Source organism: Synchiropus splendidus, chromosome 5, assembly GCF_027744825.2.
Source record: "Synchiropus splendidus isolate RoL2022-P1 chromosome 5, RoL_Sspl_1.0, whole genome shotgun sequence".
In the NCBI taxonomy this organism is placed as follows: Eukaryota; Metazoa; Chordata; class Actinopteri; order Syngnathiformes; family Callionymidae; genus Synchiropus; species Synchiropus splendidus.
Genome location: NC_071338.1, coordinates 12,803,470 through 12,823,312, shown reverse-complemented (window position 1 = coordinate 12,823,312; position 19,843 = coordinate 12,803,470). Strand labels below are relative to the sequence as shown.

Genomic DNA, 19,843 nt, shown 5'->3' with positions numbered 1-19,843 from the left:
TTGTCTTGAATCTGTTGACCATTTGTGGATGCTAAAGTGAAAGCCACCACCACAGCAGAATAAGAAAACTGCATTTATAATGAGTGTCCACCACCTCATAACCAGCTTAATTAACAAAATAATTACATCTACAATGAAGCTTTTTTAACATCCTCAGTTGCTGTGCAATGCTATTAACCTTGCCATTACTGGTGTACACGACTTGCTTAGCTTAATTTCTTTGTTCGACCTTTGTTCATTTTCATTAGGATTTCTCTGCAATGATGTGCATACAGACTCACAAAGCAACTGCTTTGTAATTGAATTATAAAGAAAAGCATTTCCAGTAGCGTGCCAAGATTCCAACCAGTCTCCATGGCTGGACTCACAATGGCTGATTTCTTCTGAAGTCATTGCGGGACACAATAAGAGCTATGTGTTTGGACTGGAGTGTCCATGTATGTGTGTGTTTGCATGCAGTCTTCTCTGAACCGTGGCGGTTTCATGCCAGGAGTGATTCTCTCAGTCAAAACAATAGAATTTCCTCTGCAAGTTTACATTGGGCTTAAAATACTTTGAGTGCACCACCTTCCCAATGATATTGGAAGTATCATTAGATTGTAGCTTCCATCAGTTTCAAGGGTATTTTAAATCAAACAGCTGCTTAATTTGGACCAACAGTATCACCCAACCACTTCTTATGGCATGTTGCTGCATTCATGAGAAATGTCACAGAATGAAACACAAACACACCTGAAAATGGCTCAAAAATCCTCACTAGGGGTGAAGTCCAGCCAGATACTAGTTTGGACTGCGATACCACTGTATCATCTGGATGTTTCCCAGGCATAGCAAACTGGGAATGATCCACATGCTGCACACAGGCCTGGACAGCTTGACTGTAACCTGGGATATTCCTTTTTGAAAGTAGACTGATGCGGCATGGTTAAAAAATATCCCAAAGGTTTTCTTTAGAAAGATGAGCAACACAAAAGAACTCCTAAAAAGAATAGTTAGGATGGAATGAGGTGTCTTCGTGCCTTTATGCTGAGCGCTTGCCATTAAATGTGTTATAGTTTGACATCTCAACAGTATATATTTGCGTTAGTACTTTTAATAACTACCGGGGCCAAACAAAAAGGCACATCATCTTAAATGGTAATCTGCTGCCATCTAGTGGTGAAAACGTACATGTACTCAGATGTGAGCGCGTCATCGATTCACAAGTCTCGTTTGACTTTCAATGTGACATGTGTAGAAGCAATTATCTAAACATTTTTGTAATTATTTGTCTCTTTTGTCAGTTCAATTACCACATTGAGTCAACGTATACTAGTAGCATTCAAGGTCAATCTGCTGACACCAAGGTCAAATGCAGAACCTTTGATCTAGATCATCATTAATAGACAATAAAAAAAAGTGAATACGGAATTGAAACATTACATTACTATAAATGTAACTTACCTCGCACAGTAGATCAAATATTTAATCAGAAAAAAAAGAATATTACAAATTGAGAAACTAGAAACTTCAACAGATAAGGTTTGTATTTGGACATTCTTGACAAATGGCGCAACACATAGGCCAGTAAATTATAAACATTTTTAAAATAGAAAAGCAATTCTGCTATATTTTCAATTGAAAAGAAGCTTTCAACCCTCGCTAACACTAGAGGGGGCGCTTTCCTGCACCACAAGCGACAACACCATCCTGAACAACCATATCACTCATTGTCTTTTTTTTACCAAAGTCTGAGAATAGCAATTAAAATGTTGTTTCACCCCTGTCATTACTATCTCTCTGGTCCTCTTCTTCCTACTGTCTGCCTCCATTACTGCATCCGCAAGTCCACCACATGATTTCCTCACAGAAATAGTTGCTCGAGTGGAACATTTAATGCAGAGCAGCTCAAGTTTCGGCTTCTGCACTTCCTTGCACAGTTTTTCCAGCCGGCTACGGTCTGCACCCAAAGCACTTCCTCTTTCCTAAATAAAGAAAAAAATGATGATAATGATGCTCGGAGTGGAGGGGGAATAAATGAGGCCAGAGGTGAGCGGCTGATAATGGTTGACAGAGATTGAGAGTATAAGCTTTTTGCTTTTTTGAGGTACTTTTGTTTGGTTGCTGTGAACTGTTCTGGGAAACCTCCTGAACTGAGCATTCTACGAAACGTTTTTCCCCACATGATCACAACTTACAGGTCATCTCCAGAAGAAGACACAGTTCAGACAGTTGGAGCATTGAAGTCCTTCAACATCACAGGCGTGCAATTCAAAGCGTGTGCACACAGACGGACACAAAGGCTTCGAAGTTTAACATGCAGAAGAGGCTGGTGGAGAAGCTCCATGAGCTCCGTTACTGGGTAGAAACCAGGTTGTCAGAAGTGGGGATCGAGAGGAGAGGGACAAGAGTGAGCATCATAGCCAAGTCACAATTCCTGGGACAAAGTGAACTAGAGAGATGCTTCAGCCAGTGACAGCCCACAGATCAGGACAGAACATTTCCCACACTCCTTTTTATCAGAGGCTCTATAAAAGCGTGTCACTTTGTTGCTGGACGAGCGAGTTACAGTAGTGTCACATGATAAACCGGCAACCATTGGGTCTAGTACTGCATCTGTAATATCAATTTGACCAGTGCAACTCTGTTAAAAAACTACAATAAATGACTTATTATTATAGTTGCTGATCAAAGGACAGCATTAAAGTGAGTTGCTTTCGATGTTACGTAATTCAGAACATCAGATGAAATGGTTCTTTCAGTATGAGAGTTATGTGAATGGACACTTTTATTCTCCTCATCCTCCCTCAGGTCTCTTCTTCTCGTAAACTTATTTTTCCAGTGTTTTTTAATTCACCCAAGTCTCCTATTTGGCTTATGTTCCTTTCCTGGAACTTCACGTTTTCTCTATTTTTTCACCTGCTGGTCATTGAGGCAGATTTATAGCATCTGTCACTGGAAAATATCCTCCAGTCCTCTCAAACCTCACAAGATCAAGGAAGTGCGCCTGATATTGAGAGTCCTGCATTTGCTATTTCAAGGTGAAATAGATGGGAAACAATATTGATGGTGAGTTGTTTTGTAATGATGAGCAGAATAACCAGGCACATTCCCATTTTCTTCTCTCTGCTTTCAATCTGGTGTATCTATTTCTCTGCTGCTCCTGATGCACGTTCACCACACACAGTCTGGAAAACAACGCAGCGCTCACATTAAGGCAGTGACAGCAGAACAAAGACAACACATGTGGTAGCACTTAGGTCAACCTTTTGCAATCAAACAGACCTTAAATGATGGAAAAGATACATAAGAAATAGAGCACAAATTCTACGGGAATGGTGGAACCCCTGTCCCATTTCAGGGTGCATGTAACTCTATAGCCCTCCGGTAAATAAAGTACAAGTTACAAATTAGACTCAACCCCCTTTTGTTTTACAGCCATATACTGTATTTTTAGCTGCTCTACCAGTCTATAACAAGCCAAAGCAGATGCAGAGTACTTTGCATTATTTGCTGTGCTGACACATGTATGAAGGCAGTTCTGTTTACAGTCCTTTGCTGAATCATAAAAGAGTAATCAGTGGAATATTTATTGATGGCAAATATGAGGAAAATACTTTTGAAATGTGCTGTATTAATCTCCAAGAGGAGGAATCGAGGTGGTGAGACTTGCATCGACACTTGCCAGGAACATTCATGGGTTGACTTTTTGGCATTAAGGCACAGTTGGATCAAGCTGGTGTTGACTTTGAAATATAACCATTAATCTTATTGATTCCTGCCGGGCTTTCCAAAAACAGTGCTACCTAAAACAGAATCTAATTTTAAGTGAAGTTCCTCTCAGTGCAGCTTATTCTGCTTTTTTTTTTTTTTTTACTGGTAATAAGTCAGTCAGTCGGGAAAAGGTGGAATGCTGTTTCCAGGAGCCTAGTCATCCATGAGAGACTTGATGTAGCACTTCTGCCCCTTGAGGTGGCCCTGGCACCTTTTCAGGATGCTGTGTTGAGGAAGGAAGATTGATGCCTGGATACACTGAACACATGGAGCACTTGGTTACCTCTTGGTTAACTGTTACTTGAAGACAATATAATGACTGAATTGTATTTAAAAACAGAAGTATTGTGGATACATTGTATTTAATAGACCAAAAGGAGTTGCATCACACATGTAGTTTTCCCTTTTTACTATAGATCATCGTTGCCACTGTAAGACAGCCAATAATACTAGATATAAAATACTTCTTGTTACAAAAGTTATTCTTATATTCTTATATTATTCTTATTAACATTGCCTGTGGTTTACTGACGGATTGCCATGCCTGTGAGAGGATGATACCTTTGGTTGATAAGGATCAATGGACACAGCAGGCCTGAATGTCTGGTCCCTTGACCAGTTATGAGAATCATATTTAATACACTAACACTAAATATATTTGACTGTATGCCACCGACACAGTCCATGCAGGTTGATAAAGGAAGATACAGGGAAGCTGAGCACACTGAAGCGATCCTGCAACTAAACAAGCAGGAATTCACATCCATTCAGCTGCCTGATGTTTGGATTTGATACAGCAGCAAGTACATAAATACAAACACACCGGATAAGTCTTTGTTTAACGGGGAACTGATTTTCCTTTATCTGCGTGAGTATTTTGATTCTCAGCTGAGACCATAGTCACATGAAAACAGACGCTTCAAAGATAAAGACGTGTGGTCCTCTTATCTAAGGACTACTGATGACACGAAGGCAAGCTCACAGACCCGAGTTAAGTCCCAGGGCTTCCTTCCATTAGTTCAGCTCTTGTCTTTGCTTTTTCAGCTTGTTGGCCAGTGTGAAGATTTCGACCCCGGACTCAGGACCAACAGGTCAGGGTTTATCATTCCAGAGATGGAATGCTATTGAACCTTCTGGAGAGGAGTTGTGAACAACTTCCTCTTGGCAAACGGCAGTCACAACCGCTTGCACTGGAAACTGGCACTGAGTGCATCATAGCACTGTTTCTTTGGTGTATCTGTGTCTACTTTGACTTCTGGTTTGCTGACATGTGGTTATATCTGCTTCTGTGGCTCGTAGAATGATTGCATTCCAGCTTTCTTCATGATTGCATCTGGTAATCAAAGTTGGAACACATGTGAGGTCTGACTACCACCAGCCCCTGAGATCAGTGGCACATGGGAGCAGTGACACACTCTCCGTTTCACTGTATATCCAAGTTACTTCTGATCTCCGTCCTGTCAGTTGATAGTGACGTGAATGGCTTTAAATAACTGACGGTACTTGAGTTGTCAGGTTATGAAAAGAAGTAGATCTTAAGATTACTGAAATGACAGCAGGCTTGTGTATCATGTATTAGTAACTGATGACTTTCTAAAGTATTGGATGACATCACATCAAGTATCATCACAATGTTGAAATCATGAATGTATCGTGGATTCTTTCAGCCATTTCTTATGAACAAGCCTAGGAACACATTCATTTGTAGCAAGTAGTGGTCAGAAGAAATGACACAATCAGTTGTCTTTCTGCATCTGAAGGAACTCACAGATGCTACTTATTGAAAGCAACCGAACTGCAGTGAACACAGAGAAGGCACAACAGCCACTTGAATTATGGAGCCCCAACATCTGAAAACTACCAAATGCATCATGAGTAGTCCGCAATACTGTTGGATACAGTAGTCAACCTCTCAGTCACTACGCATTCAATGGGTCAACATACAGCTAGCATAGTGCTTCGTAAAGAACAGCTGCAACTACTTTTTTTAAATTTATTTTTTTAGACAGTTAAAGTAAATCCTCAGGCTTGACAAAGTTGCATACTCAAAAGAATTTCTTCCCATTCAGGACTTCAAAAAAAAGCAAAACATTTCAAGTATAATTGAATACTGTTTTTGTTCAAGTACAAGCAGATGTCATCACAATGTTTGTTGATGTCTAGACATATTTTTGTGTATTTGATTGAATTCTCAGAAGTGCTCACACCTCTCAGAGTGAACTGTAATTCTAATAAAGGTGATTTGGGTTTTCGGCATCCCTGCGGGGCCAAACCTCAGATTCTGCACGAGGCTGCTCTAACTTGACATGCATTACCAGTTCCAGTTCACACTACATTGGACACATCTTCATCGTCATGTGGCCTGTCGCTAAGCTTCTTTTTACAGTACATAACATTTTTGCTGCAGGTGTTGATGACTGGGTGTTTTTTTTATAATAGAAAAAAAGTTTCAAATACAAAGCAAATAACTTGTGTGTTTGTGTTTCTTTGTTATTAATATTATGCTTCAGGGAAACAAAACTAATTCTAGCATATGTTGAATCCTATCAGCTAAGAATGTACCATTTTATTTAACCACTTAAGTCCACATAGTTAATGCCATCATCACTTACAGTTCATAGTTTAGAAGTGTCTTACTATAACTGGTCACACAACTACATTTCCAAATTCTTGGTCTTGTCTTGCTGGGCTCTGTTTTTTTTAATTTTTTTCTTTAATGTTGTGAAGGCGAGATATTGTGGAAGTTGAAATGTGGAATGCTATTCAACGATCCAAATTGTTGAATGCTGAAAAAAAAACACGCTTTTTCTGTCTTTAATAATGTGGACAACACAATATCTATGACAAAAGGAAATGGGCTTGATCAGGTATTTATGTCTGACATGATGATGCTTGTGGCACAACTGGCTTGGTTACCCATTATGCGTGTGCTCAGCTCAAACATTTCAGTTCATTTAAAAAGAGTTCACCCCACCAATAATAATAATAATAACAAGAAAATCCTGATCTCAACTACAACACGAGTTGTAACCTGCCTTTACCATTAGAACCTGGTATCTTTGTCACATATTGGTTAAAGGCAAATAGTTGCATTTTTTTTATTATTATTTTTATTTTTTGTAATAAATTAATTTGTATTTTGTGGCATTTATTGTCTGTTCAGTTCAGTTAGTTTCAATGGTTTCTTTTACAGAATCAGTTGTAGGGGTTAGAGTTATCCAGGTAGCACAGCTATGACACCACCACTGTACTGTATCGCCAAGATGTTTTACAAAGACACATTTTCAACGGAACATGGTCACAGACAGGGATGTGTCACTCAGCCATTTCATTTCCTCTGAGAATATTGCAATTTATGCACTTGGCACCACCCAGATTACCCAATCCTTAGAAAGCATTTACGAATATGGAAAATGCATAGTAACTGGTGGGTCTTTTGCCACACGTGGCCAGTTCCACAGCAGCTGTCAGTTCCAATGAAATGCACAAAGTAGAGAAATTACATGTTAAACTTTCCATAAACTCTGAATGAGCAGCGATTTAATGACTGACGGATCAATTCATAAAAATAAGGTCTGGACCAAACGGACTTGGTGCTCATAAACGGTGTAATTGACTGGGCTTCCAGCTGTCATGAACCACCAGGGAATATTTACCCACTCCTGGAAGAGGAAAGACCTTTAGCATTGAGCGACCCTTTCCAGCTTTGGACCTTGCTCTGGGAATTATACCGTCTCTTACAGTAAATCACAGAGCAGTAAGGGTCACAGAGAAAAAGTTTTAAAGGCTGAGGTGGTATTTCCAGCTAAACATCTCATTCCTGGACACCAGCTGTTTGGCAGAGGAAAAAATGGGGCACCAGTCTGTTATATATCAGAATACGTTCGTAGCTGGGACTTTTTTCCATCGCTGCTTTCAGACTTTGTTCTGGAAGGTATGTGCTGGTCATTATGTGCTTAGTTAGTAATACGTCTGGCGCAAGTGTGGATGTCTGGAGCTCAAGGGATGTAAAATGGTGCAAATAATATAGGCAGGACATAAAGCGGGAAGGTGCTGGAACATCAACACTGTGACAACTGGAGTTTGGTAGACAAAGTCAGGAACCTGAATAATGAGCAATTCCAGTTTTGTCTAAAATGCCCCCTACTGGTTTTGGAAAATGACTCATGAAACAGGAAAGTTCTGTTCTCTTGTATCTTTAAGTGTGGAATGAAGATCCTCCCACTTGAGTCAGCTCTGAACGCCAGCACATCCCATCCCATTGTTGAAGTAGAACGGACTCCTGTATACCCTGGCACAGGCATTTTTGGAACCAGTCTACAGAACCTTGTCTCGGCGGCCTAGGCATCCCATTTTGAATGAGGTGTCTCCAAAAATAAGATAAACTAAAATCACAAATTATTTTTTATTGGTGTTCATGAGTGAGTTGTCCAGTAGTAGTTCCTCACTTTGACCTTTACAAAGCAGGTGACCTCTCAAACTCTAGGTCCTCAAGGAGTATATTGGCACCAGTCCTAGGTTGTTTTCATAATTCTCTATTATATCAAATGCCTTTGACATGTATATGTTGACTGAGTGACCTGTGGGCCTCAATGACTGCTTAAGTTCGGAGGTTGGATGGTTGGGGTGTTTGTGTGAGCCTTGAGCTTGTTAGAGTAGTCAGAAAAAATGAATAAACAAGGTTGTTGAGCAAATTCCCCCCAGTCAGTACCCATTAGTTATCACTTGGCAATCACTTTCCACTCTTATCCTTCTTTGTGTCTAAATGTAAATGTTGGTGTCCTCTCAGCTGTTTCTAATAAAAGTTTTCAAAATGGCCGCCTTGCACAAAACGCTCAGTTTTACATTGAAAGAATGAAAAAATGTCCGACTTCCTGAGCCAGGGACTCCTTTCTGGTAATAGCTGATCAAAAATATTGCTGCCCTCAGCATTTAGAGCAGCTTGAACAAAGCCTTCTGACTCACGTCACCTCGGTAAGATGTGTGTTCTTGCATTTTGACATAAAAGTTAGAGTGATTTCCAAACCATGTGAAGTCACACTCTAGATCTGAGGACTGAATAAGAGTCAAGATGTTCTCTTCCTCGCTCAAGAACCTATGTTTGCCCCCATTCTTGTTGTGGACCACATGAGGTTCACATTATTATGAATTCAAAAGGTGTTTAAGTATGCGGGAAAAGCAGTGTAATTATTGACAGCAGAGGGAGATAGATTGGCATTTTCCGATAAAAGACGAAATGACATAGAAGTTCAGATCCCGAACTAGTCTCTCAAAAAGCTCCTCGACTGAGAATGAGTGGAATATGTCAGGTGGCAGGCTCCGGTGTAGTGTTCTTCCTGGATAAAAAATGTGCGTCCTGTTGTCAGGGAGTACTGTATGAGCTTTTGCAGGTTACATGATCAAGATCTGGAGGGAGAGGGAGCATTTTGTGTAGGCACCATATTTGTTATTTTCAAAATGAACTTACTTAGAGTAAGATGGTTCTTTCACACTTCAGTACATGTTAAGATGATGCTTCATCTTACTAAGACTGGATAACTCTAAAAGCATGAAAAAAAGCCCCCTCTAAATGCTTGTGACGTTTGGGTGTAAGCAGTTGCTCCAGCATAATTCTGCCAGTCAGTGACACCACAATGCAAGTTCTGGTGATGTAAGCCCATAGTTTGTCCATGTCTGGTCTTGATCAAGATTTCACTTTTGAAAAATGTTCAAGGATATTGAACCCCCTTCTGGCAGACAGTCCCTGCCTGCCAATTGAAATAGCTCAAAAAACTGATTTGGAATCAGACGCCGTCTTTGCCCAACCAAATGAGCGGCCAAGCTGCCTGAGAAAACATACAGAGAGTTGAATGCCTAAGATGGAACAGTAGCTCTTGCCAGGGCGTAGAACAACAAAAAAGTGTTCAGCCAGACACTTTCTTTGTCGGTGTCACACCACAAGATGTGTGGTGTTAATGGGCTTTATGCAGTCGTAAGTGTTGCATTTCAAAAAAGTCTCTGCGAGGGATTTAGTTGGGTGTTTATGTGGTCAACCTGCAACAGAAAAGGAGCTTAGCTTTATGAAAACTAATAATCAGTAGCATAATTGCAGACAGCTTGTTTTCCAGTAAGCTTCAGTGGGATTCAACTTCTGCACAGATTTTCCGTCTGTCTCATGATGAATGTTAAAAATAAGTGCAATAGTGTGTGTTCTATGATGAAGACATGACCAAGGTAGATGTTTGTGTTACGCCGCAAAACTGTCTGACCTAACCACCGAGGGAGAACTGCTGGGACCTGATTCGATCTATATAGGAAAGTGGTGAGTAACAGACATGTCAACTGTATGTGTCGGAAAGTAACACAGGAGCAGGATCAGCGGTCTGCAACACTTCATCACATTGCTCTTAAGACATAAAATCTGGGTGAAAAAATACCAGGAATTTTGCTTAATCCACGAAGGCAATTTCACGTGTCTAGTAGCTTTATGGATTTAATCTTGTCGTTGAGAGACATGGCTTTACCCTGACAAAGAACAAGCTATGGAGTATTTCGTTGCTTAAGCTGTGTGGCTTCGGTTTCCACATTATCCTTTCCTCCTACTCTTGCGACAAGCTGTTACTTAAACAGGCAACAATAAATAAACTTTCTGAGCGAGATGTCACTCTGCACAAACTACTGCTTGGGTTCTGCAAGCGGGTATTGGATGTTGATACACCCAGAAATGTACTGGACAACCGTTGATTTCTACCCAGTGTTACTGCCCCGCGTGTATTTGTTCCATATATTCTGTGTGTTCTGTGTCATGAGCAGCTGGGGATAAATGAAAATAGCATCAAAACATTGGTAATTCCATAGTTTGTCAACCGAGTCACATGGTATTGCATTTATTAGTGATTTGATGGTACTGTATGATGTGTTTGTTGTGTCAGCCTGTATTCCCAGGACTGATCATGTGACCATATTTGCCGGTTAGCCATGTGTTTTTCATTTTTCATTTCCCCCATGAAATAGGTTCCGTTTGGAATCTGTGCATCTTTTCGCTAGAGCTGCTGTCACTGAACCGAATACTGTGGTAATTTCGAGATCTTTTTGCTTTGGATTTCGAACGAAAATCCAGAACTCGAACGCCCCCGAAAAAAGCCCGAAAAAAGCCGGAAAAAACATAACGTGCGAGGACCGATCGGCTGACCAACGACGCACTTTGTTATTGTGTATAACACAGCCTCTGTATGCAGACGTGTCCCGTTAGCTACATTTACTGACTGTTTTTTCTTCATATTGAGGTGTAAAACCTTTCCTGTCTCCGCACTGGACCGTGGTAGAGTGTCACATGGGAGGTGCTCGCTCTCCACACCTCTGAGGCTGGAGCACTCACTCCAGGGTTTGATGTCCTGTTGTGGGCTGGAGCTGGGACATGGATGAGGCGAGTCTGGGACAGAGCGTGACTTGGTTTATGACTTTGTCACAGCCAAACTGCACAGAAGCGCACATTCAGAGCTGGACACGCACCGGGCACCTCTTCACTTCTGGAGAGACGTCACTCACTCGGCAACCCCTCCCACATGCAGCGGCCACACACATAGAGGAACAGCGCACCTGCAGCAGACACTCTACATTCACTCCTACAAAAGCCTATTTTAAGGCTTGGAACGCATTCTTTCTTTTTCCATTCATTGTAATGGGAATAATCCATTCAGATTTTGAAATAATCGCTTCTCGAACGGCCGTCTGGAACAGATTGTGGTCGAGAACCGAGGTACCACTGTACTATAATCTAGCTAGGTACTAGAATGCTAAACTCCTCTTGGATGAATCTAAGTATGAACATCATGGGGTCCACAGTAAGGAAGAGGACAAACATATGAATTGAGGGAGGGAGTCAACATACTGACACATGCCTCTTAGTTGTCCTCTATTTGTCCTACAGAATGGAAATTCAAATAAAGAATTAAAATAAAATAATAAAAACAAGGGCCTCATCAGTCATCCGTGATTTCTATGTTACCCCAAAATATTTGTCAAAATGCATGCGAAGTTGATGCTTCTTATATGTTTTGATCATTTTAAATTATTATTTTTGCATCAGCTATGTGTTTCATTTATTCATTGTTTTTTTTTTATTCCTGAGTAGAATGACTGTGTTGTATATGAAGATGCTGGTCGACTTTTTGGACACACATAAACTCCAACATACAATCAACTCTAGCCTATGTAACCACTTGATGAATGCTCCCTAGAAGTTTAAGATGAGTCGTAATGACAGTTGAAAACCACAAATCCACTGATTGCTTGAGTTATACAATACAGGGGACATTTGAGCCCAAGGCAGAAATTTCTGAAATCATGAAATACATCTTGTGTACCAAGATGAAATGGTAGTCTTGGCTAATGGCAAAAAAGTATCTGCATGTGTCTAGCAGGGTTCAATACAAACAGTGTGAGCTGTGTACTGCATCCTGTCTCCAGTGTTACCAGCGTTAGCAGACCTCAGGACCCAGAATCGGTTCACGATGAGTTTACTGCTTATATAGACAGTTTGTTCTAAATGCCGTCCTCAGCACAAATAGAGCAAAGCAGAGAAAGTACAATTACAACTGTCTATTTACTCTCCAGTGTCTAATCTTGTTTGCGCTTGTAGCCTTTCTCTTATGCAGAAAACTCTTGTAGTTACTGTATAATGATGTGAAGTGCAACAAAAAGAGGTAGATGCACTGTTGCCCCTGAAAGTATTTCATCAAACTCAGTCTAATTTCTGTTGTAGGGTTTTGCGCGTTCGCCCAAAACCACCGAATTCCTTCCAGCCAGCGCTCTGTCACTCATGTTCTCGTCATCCAAATCTCCTCTCATATGTTTCCTTTCTTTTCAGGCCCTATCTAAGGGTGAAGACCTTGTGCATTCCTGAGACATTATTTTTATAAATGTTTTTAGCCTCAGAGCTTTCCAAGTTTCAATTTTCGATTCAAATTTTGAGCCATTCCTCCTTCGTCTGGGGTTGCCACAACATCTCAGGCTTCTCTCCTGTTTAAATGAAGCTCAGCTCAGCAACATCTTAACTCCTACCTGGTGGTCATGCAAGTGGTGTCGAACATCTCTTAGAAGGAAGCACAGTTGTCGCAACCATTGTCCTACACTTTACCGAAATTGAGGTGCATTGATGAAAATGCTCGACCACCTTTTAAATTTTCGTCTCAGCTCGTGTTAGAAGTGTGTTAAAGTTCAGCCATCAATTGATGCAGCTGGGACCCGGGACTAGATATGCTTAAAAAAATTAAAAAAAATTGACTGATTGCCTGCCGTGGACTGGTGTGGTATTCTCTAAAATTAGTAGGTTTCTGAAAAGGCTCTCCTGCAACCCCTTCTCTCATTTAGGAATGTGTATTAGATGGATATGGGTTTGGTTCACGCAGTTTAAGGCAAATGCTGACAGACATCTCTGCACGTCCTTCCTGTGAGAGGCTTCCCAACACCTTCTCTGGGCTAATGCTTTATGCAGAGCTGAGGCCACAGTTTCATGCCAAAGACAGAACTGTTCTGACGACAAGCTGTTGGAACTAAGGTTCATTTGCAAAAGCACTCTTGCTTCTGCCCCTGTGGAAAATGACTTATCTACGAACAATGAGCTGAGGAAGAGATTCTGGATAATCACCTAGAAGTGAATCCACCCAACAAGAATGACTCATTTGTTACTGAAAAAGTAAACATCACTCTTTTCTTGTGAAGTGATTTGGATTGGCAAATATCAACCTTTTGAGAAAAGGCTTTGACCTTTGTGTAATCTTAAAATGAATGTTTACACTTGCCTTACTCAAGTGTATTGGCGTGACTGAATATATTCGTATCACTGTTGTAAGGATCTTGATTTCTTGTAAACTTGTGAATGTCTGAGACTTGCCTTTCTCCTCTCTCTTCAGCTGCCCTGACTCAGAGCCCTTTGCAATCGCCTAAACTGATAAGCAAGATTGAGGCCAAAGGAAGGAAGCCATTCCCATTTTCTAACATGTTTGATCTTGTTTTTTGATCATGACCCATGCTGAAGTTCAGCTACTCTGAAAATGCTCACTAATAGCTGCTGAAATATTTATTGGCTGAAATAATATTTTTCCTTCTTTTTCTTCTTAAGATTTGAATTTTTACTGCAAATGAGAGGAACGTTGGAAAGTATATGATAAAACTTGATACCGAAGAGTTTCACCATGAAGTCGTATGCTTGCATGCTCTAAGTAGCAAGTGTCAAATGGCTCAGGGCCATATTTATGACTATAAAAACTTTTAGGTGACTGATGGTGGTGGTAGTGGAAGTAATTAAAATAATAATTTTAAAGTATTTTTTTAAGATGAAATCTGCCTGGGAGGGAATTTGTTGAAATACACTGTTATTATAGTATCTATTACAGTATTGTTGTGCTTAGGTTATTGGTGCTGTAGCTCTTAACAGCACTCAGTTTGTGTATGATAGGATAACCTTTCAACCGATTTTTCATAAACACAGTAAAACAATATTCTCTTTTTGCCATTGTAATTGCACTTGGCTTCTGTGGCTTTGTTCTCTCCACTCCTTTTTGATATGTTGTTTTAAGGGAAACACACTTACACAATGACGACTTTGACAAATATCTCAATAGAAGAAACCCCCCCAAAACCGCTTCTGAGGGTCACTTACTGAGTGTCATTTGAGAGTCTGAACAGTGAGCCATATACATCCAGATTAAACTTTCATAACGCTTGACTATTTCCCTCTTTCCCTCTAATCCCAATGGACGTGTCCATGTCGGGCTAGAGCTCCTGTTCTGCTCCCGGGAGACGGACACAAATGGTTCACAAATAGATAATCCTGGCGCGTTTGAAATAATTGCTTCCAGTCGTGTTGCTGTATTGAACTGGATCACTCGGGTGTTGCTTCTGTCGCCACACACTGGTCTGAAACCAAGTAACACTTTGGCCAAACACCGAACCAAAACTACTTTGAGCTAGTTTCATTTTTGAAGCATCTCAAAATGTGATATATGAATAATATTGCTCAAAATGTGTAACCATAAATCCTCTAAATACCCATTGCTTTACAGGTAACATGAAGTGAAACAGTGCCTGACCAGCTGCTCTCTCAAAGTCACTGGACAAACGCAGGTACCCACAGTCTGAACTTAATTTCCGGACAGGAACAAGAGGTCTGCAGTCTGCAGAGAACCTTGATGAAGGGTGGCAATTATATCAACAAGCCTATAAGCAAGTCAATGAAAGCAAGTCCTCACTGACTTATTTTCTTAAGGACCAGGCAATTTTGTCTTAGTTAAACACAAACACTGGCGTGATTTGTGTGATCTGTGGTTGCACTGTGCTGAGGAGACAAAGCGACTGTGACTCAGAGGCTCATGTGCCAGCACAGGTCGGGATATGGTCCTCACATGGCCAGGTATTCACAGAGGCCGATGCTCACCGGCTGGAAATTACATCCCTATTTTCAGATCAGCGCCATGATGATCTTCACAGGCACCCGAGCGTCTCACATGGGCGGTTAGCGCCGGATATTTGTTTTACTTGTAGAAAGATGTGCAAGATTGCTGTTTTGTAATAATATTTATCCGTCATCATTTTCAATGAGTGCTCATTTTTATTTGACTTGATGGTGAGGTTGTATTCCCCAGGACGTCTTTGAGTGGCCAGATACCAATAAAGTGCTTTGCTCTGGTTGTCATGCCTGCTGGGAATTCTTGCAGAAAACACAGGATGTACTGTATGTTACAGATATTATGTCTATTTCTTGCACAATTTTTTATTTGGAAAGAAGCGGGTATCAAGTATATTGTATTGCATTGCCAGCCACTTTGTTCTTATAATAGAGATTAAGGAAACGTGTGACCGCCATTCCACAATGAGACATGCTCCTCCTTGACAAGCTGATACATGCATACTGATGCATACATGCACCTCTCTTTTTGCATGCATTCATTGGCTCCGTAGCGTGGCATTGTGAGCATTTAGCAATGATAATGTGTTCATCAGGATCTAAAACTGGGTGAAGTCAGACGCCGCAAAGCACTTACACGTTTTGACTGTTGAAATAAGGTTACACAAGTAGACATATGGCTCAAGTAAAGTCTTAGTTGTCATCTGTTTACGAAGTCGGTAGTTTTGATTTTGTCCATACTTGGGCCATGCATCCACTCGTGTAACCTCATTTCAGTAAGGAAAACGTGTAACATCTAACTTCACCCAGTTTGGGATCCTAGTGAAAGCAATGACAATGGTACATTCTCACAAAATAGTGCTGTGCACCAGAGCCATTCAGTGCATGCACAAAGACGAGAGAGGTACTTTATGTATCAACTTGTCAAGGATGAACATATTTCATTATGGAATGGTGGACAGTGTGGTCCTTAAACATTGCCCCTCTACTAACATGCTGTATGATCAAACGTCATCCAAAACGGTTTTAAGTCTATGGATGACACATTCTCATACTACTTAGCATACCTAAGTCAGAGTTCAACAGACAGGAAACATACAAGATTTTACTGATTTATTCAACACGGTCTATACAGTTATCAATAACGTGCTTTTTGAGTCATCAATTTAATGTCTGTTTTCCAGAACCCGTACTTATTATTTGGCTTTTCGTTCAACATATCGGTCAGCGCCGATAAGAAACAGATTTCCTTAGGACCTGAAAAAGAGGGACCGTTGCATAAACAAAACAGATTCATGTGAGTGTGACACATTGTGGTTGGCTAGTGGATAAAAGACTTACCCCCAAATGGATTTTGGAGAGGCCAAACATAGTGTACAGAATGTAGGACTTGTTACGTAAGCATGATTATAGCAGCCCCTGCAGTTGGAATTGGATGGTTGTGCTGCGAGGGTATGAGGTAACATACAAACCCCACATTTTTGTTCCACTGTTAACTCGCTGGTTCGCTTGTGGTTTGACCATCATGATGCCATCTGTGGTGAACAGCTTCACCCCAACAGAGATAAATTCTGACAGGACAAAAGAGTGAACACTGATACAAGTAGTCAATTTTATGATCATGGCTATTAAAGTTGAAGCTGAATAAACTTTTATTGTTTTACCCCATAGCTCATAGTTCCATTGTTTGTCTTGTGATTTCAAATGTGTTAATAAAAGATCGCCCTTTCCTGGTTGGTTATTCTGACGACAGTGTTCATTGTGTTGCTGCTTTGTCTCTCCTTAATATGTAATATTTGTCTTTAATGCCTCTAGTGTTTGCATACTGCCAAAGCAACTAAAAATTTGCAATTGGGAAGAATAAAGAAAAGCCATCAATAATATAATAATACAAATCATAATTCAAGACATTGTGCATATCATATGGAATTCAAAGTTCAAACTTTCTGTGGTTGTTGTGGTTATTCTGTGGCTGGTGATCTGCATCTACTCATGTCAGTGATGTCATTCTGAAGTTCAACTAACAGGAGCAGGGATGCAGCACTTACCGTGGCTCTGTTTTTGTTCTCACATTGTTTCACTGCTGTTCTGAATATCAAAGACCATCTAATGATGTGTCCATTTTGCGGTGTGGTATGATTCAATCGTGACCATCTCGAAACAAAATGAAAAAGCTACCGTCTGATACAGTGGGGAGAACAAGTGTTTGTTTTTTAGGTTTTCCCACTAACAAAGCATGTACTGTAGAAGTCTTTGATATTTATCAAAGGTACTCTTCAGCTGTGAGTAATGGAATTCAGAACAAAATTCCAAGAATCGCTTTGCATGATTTTTAAATAATCTATTTGCATTTTATTGCATATTAGCATTTGATGCATCAGAAAAACAGAACTTAATGTTTGGTACAGTTACTTAGATAAGACGTTTTCTGTCTGAAAACTACCATTTTATCCCTGATGTCCTTGCACAGCTCTATGACCTTGGCCACTGTAGACAGGTGGGAGTTTGTTTGAATGTGCGGACAGGCGTTTAACAGGTCAGTTCAAACAGGTAAAGTTAATACAGGTGATGAGTGGAGAACAGCAGGGCTTCTTCAAGAGAAAACTTGTGAGAGCCTACATTCTTACTGGTTGATAGGCGATGAAATACTTGAGTCATGCAGTGAAATGCAAATTTTAAAACCATCCACTGTGATTCCTTGTTTTGAAATGCTGTCACTCACAGTTGAAGAGTACCTTTGATATAAATTACCGACCGCTTTGGAAGTGGGAAAACTTCCTTCAAAGATCAGCAGCGTATCAAGTACTTGACCTCCCCACCGTATGTGTGTAAAATTGAATAATTGAGTCGCAACAAGGTTAATCTGTTTGTACTCAATGAAAGTGAATGCAGCTAGTTTGATTCACAGTTGAAGTATCTTTCAGGTTTCCCATCCATCCAGATTAAGCATCACACTTGGCTGGCTATTTCCAACTTTGCCTCGCCCCATTCTACACTGTCTGCGCCTCCTAGCATTCACAACATACACCCCACTGTTAAAGGCTGGCTTTTTGAGGGATTTATTGCTATTAACAATGGCGACTGTCCAAGAATAATTTCCTGCTGACGCTGTTGAACAGGAATGACAGTGGTTGGAGTGAAGTCTTTTTTTCCCCAGTATATCTTGAGAAGTCTTTCATCAGTTTGAAAAGATTTTCTGTTAATATATGACTATGAGTTTACCAACATTTTTACTAATAACATAGTTATGTTTTGTTGTCAATAATGAACTGGTTGTGTTAAATTGGTAAAGAAGCTAATCCCTTTGCTTCTCTCTATTATTTCTGCATATGTCTGGGTTTCCTGCGGGACGTTTCCTCCCAAGGTGTTGAAAGGCTTGAATTTGAGCACATGAAATCCCAATATGACTTGGATGCCTTAACATTTTAAATGTTTTCCACCACTTCAACATATTATCCCAAAAATTAAGAAGTTAGACATGACATGGTGTGTAATTTATAGCATTACTTATATATATATATATATATATATATATATATATATATATATATATATATATATATATATATATATATAGATAGATAGATAGATAGATAGATAGATAGATATAGATATATATAGGATCTTGTCTTCTGGTCAATAAGAAAATAAATATGGTACACTTTTGATAATAATAATAAGAACAGAAAATGTTAGGGATGGTTCTGGGGTTGTAGAAATGGTATATAGGGTTTGTCTGAAAAGTGTAAAGAAGTAGGGATGACCTCTGTCCTCTGCTAGTCAGGATCATCCTCCATACGAGATCCTTTGTGTGCGCACAAATAATTGATTTTAATTGAATTAAAATTTAATTTATTCCTTTTTACGTTGTGTTTTTTTGTGCTTGCTGTACATAGACAACATTGTTTTATGATAATGCATCATCAATCTGTAAGACAAATGAAGAGAAGAATTTCCTGAGAAGTTGTGTGAGAGAGAAGAGTGGCAGAAGGTCTGTGGCTGCCGTGCAGTGTGAGCCTCCTTCCCCAGCAGCAGTCCCCTCCTACTCCCCCAAACATATAGGCAGCACTTCAACTAGAAGAAGGAGTCAATCAGAGTGGGATCTTTAACTGTGCTTTCCACTGGGCCTCCCTGCCTCAGCCCACCACATCCACACTCGCAGCAGTCACCACACACACTTCCCTCCGCAGACATATGGAGTACTACTACGTCCTTCTGCTTTGGATTTGCAGCCAGCAGTTCGGTGAGTGAAACTTTGCTATCGGTGTAGTTTTTAGAGGTAATAGAGTTTAAGACACCCTATATCACTTTCACTATTTATTGCTTCTAAAAACTCCTACAATTTTGTCCCCTGTGAAAATAGCTATTTAATACAGATTGTTGCCACATTTAAACATTAAAAACTCAACATTTTTAAAGCCAACCTCACTGATGTATAAATGTTGGAAAGTGTAGATGCTTTATTAAACATCTGAAAAAAATCTAGAGCGATTCAGCAAATTATAGCTCTGTGTAAGCATGACATCACTGTCTGGCATCCTGACCCACTGACACTGTGCTACTGTGGCCACACTGAAGATTAAATGAGGGACGATGTTGTCCACCTCAGGTCTGCAGAGGTGCTTTGTGCCTCATTGGCAGTGGGAATGTCCTCTGAAAAGACAATATCTTTACACATTTAACGTGGCTAACAGTTGAGGTTTT

The 19,843-nt window shown here is 40.2% G+C and overlaps 1 protein-coding gene and 1 long non-coding RNA gene across 2 annotated transcripts in view; one reads left to right on the top strand and one right to left on the bottom strand.

Annotated features, from left to right (window-relative positions):
• Nucleotides 1-16,264: 16,264 nt before the first annotated feature.
• On the bottom strand, nucleotides 16,265-17,324 carry LOC128759647 (uncharacterized). The gene is made up of 3 exons (XR_008414603.1): nucleotides 17,188-17,324; nucleotides 16,481-16,710; nucleotides 16,265-16,396 (listed from the first exon to the last, which is right to left on the bottom strand). It is a non-coding gene; the product is annotated as an uncharacterized LOC128759647 (long non-coding RNA).
• Nucleotides 17,325-19,237: 1,913 nt separating this feature from the next.
• Nucleotides 19,238-19,843, top strand: part of itga11a (integrin, alpha 11a) — a 38,981-nt gene continuing 38,375 nt past the window's right edge. The window contains exon 1 of the mRNA XM_053864743.1: nucleotides 19,238-19,382. Coding sequence (XP_053720718.1) covers nucleotides 19,334-19,382 — 49 coding nt within the window. The 5' untranslated portion in view covers nucleotides 19,238-19,333. The remainder of the gene's footprint in view (nucleotides 19,383-19,843) is intronic.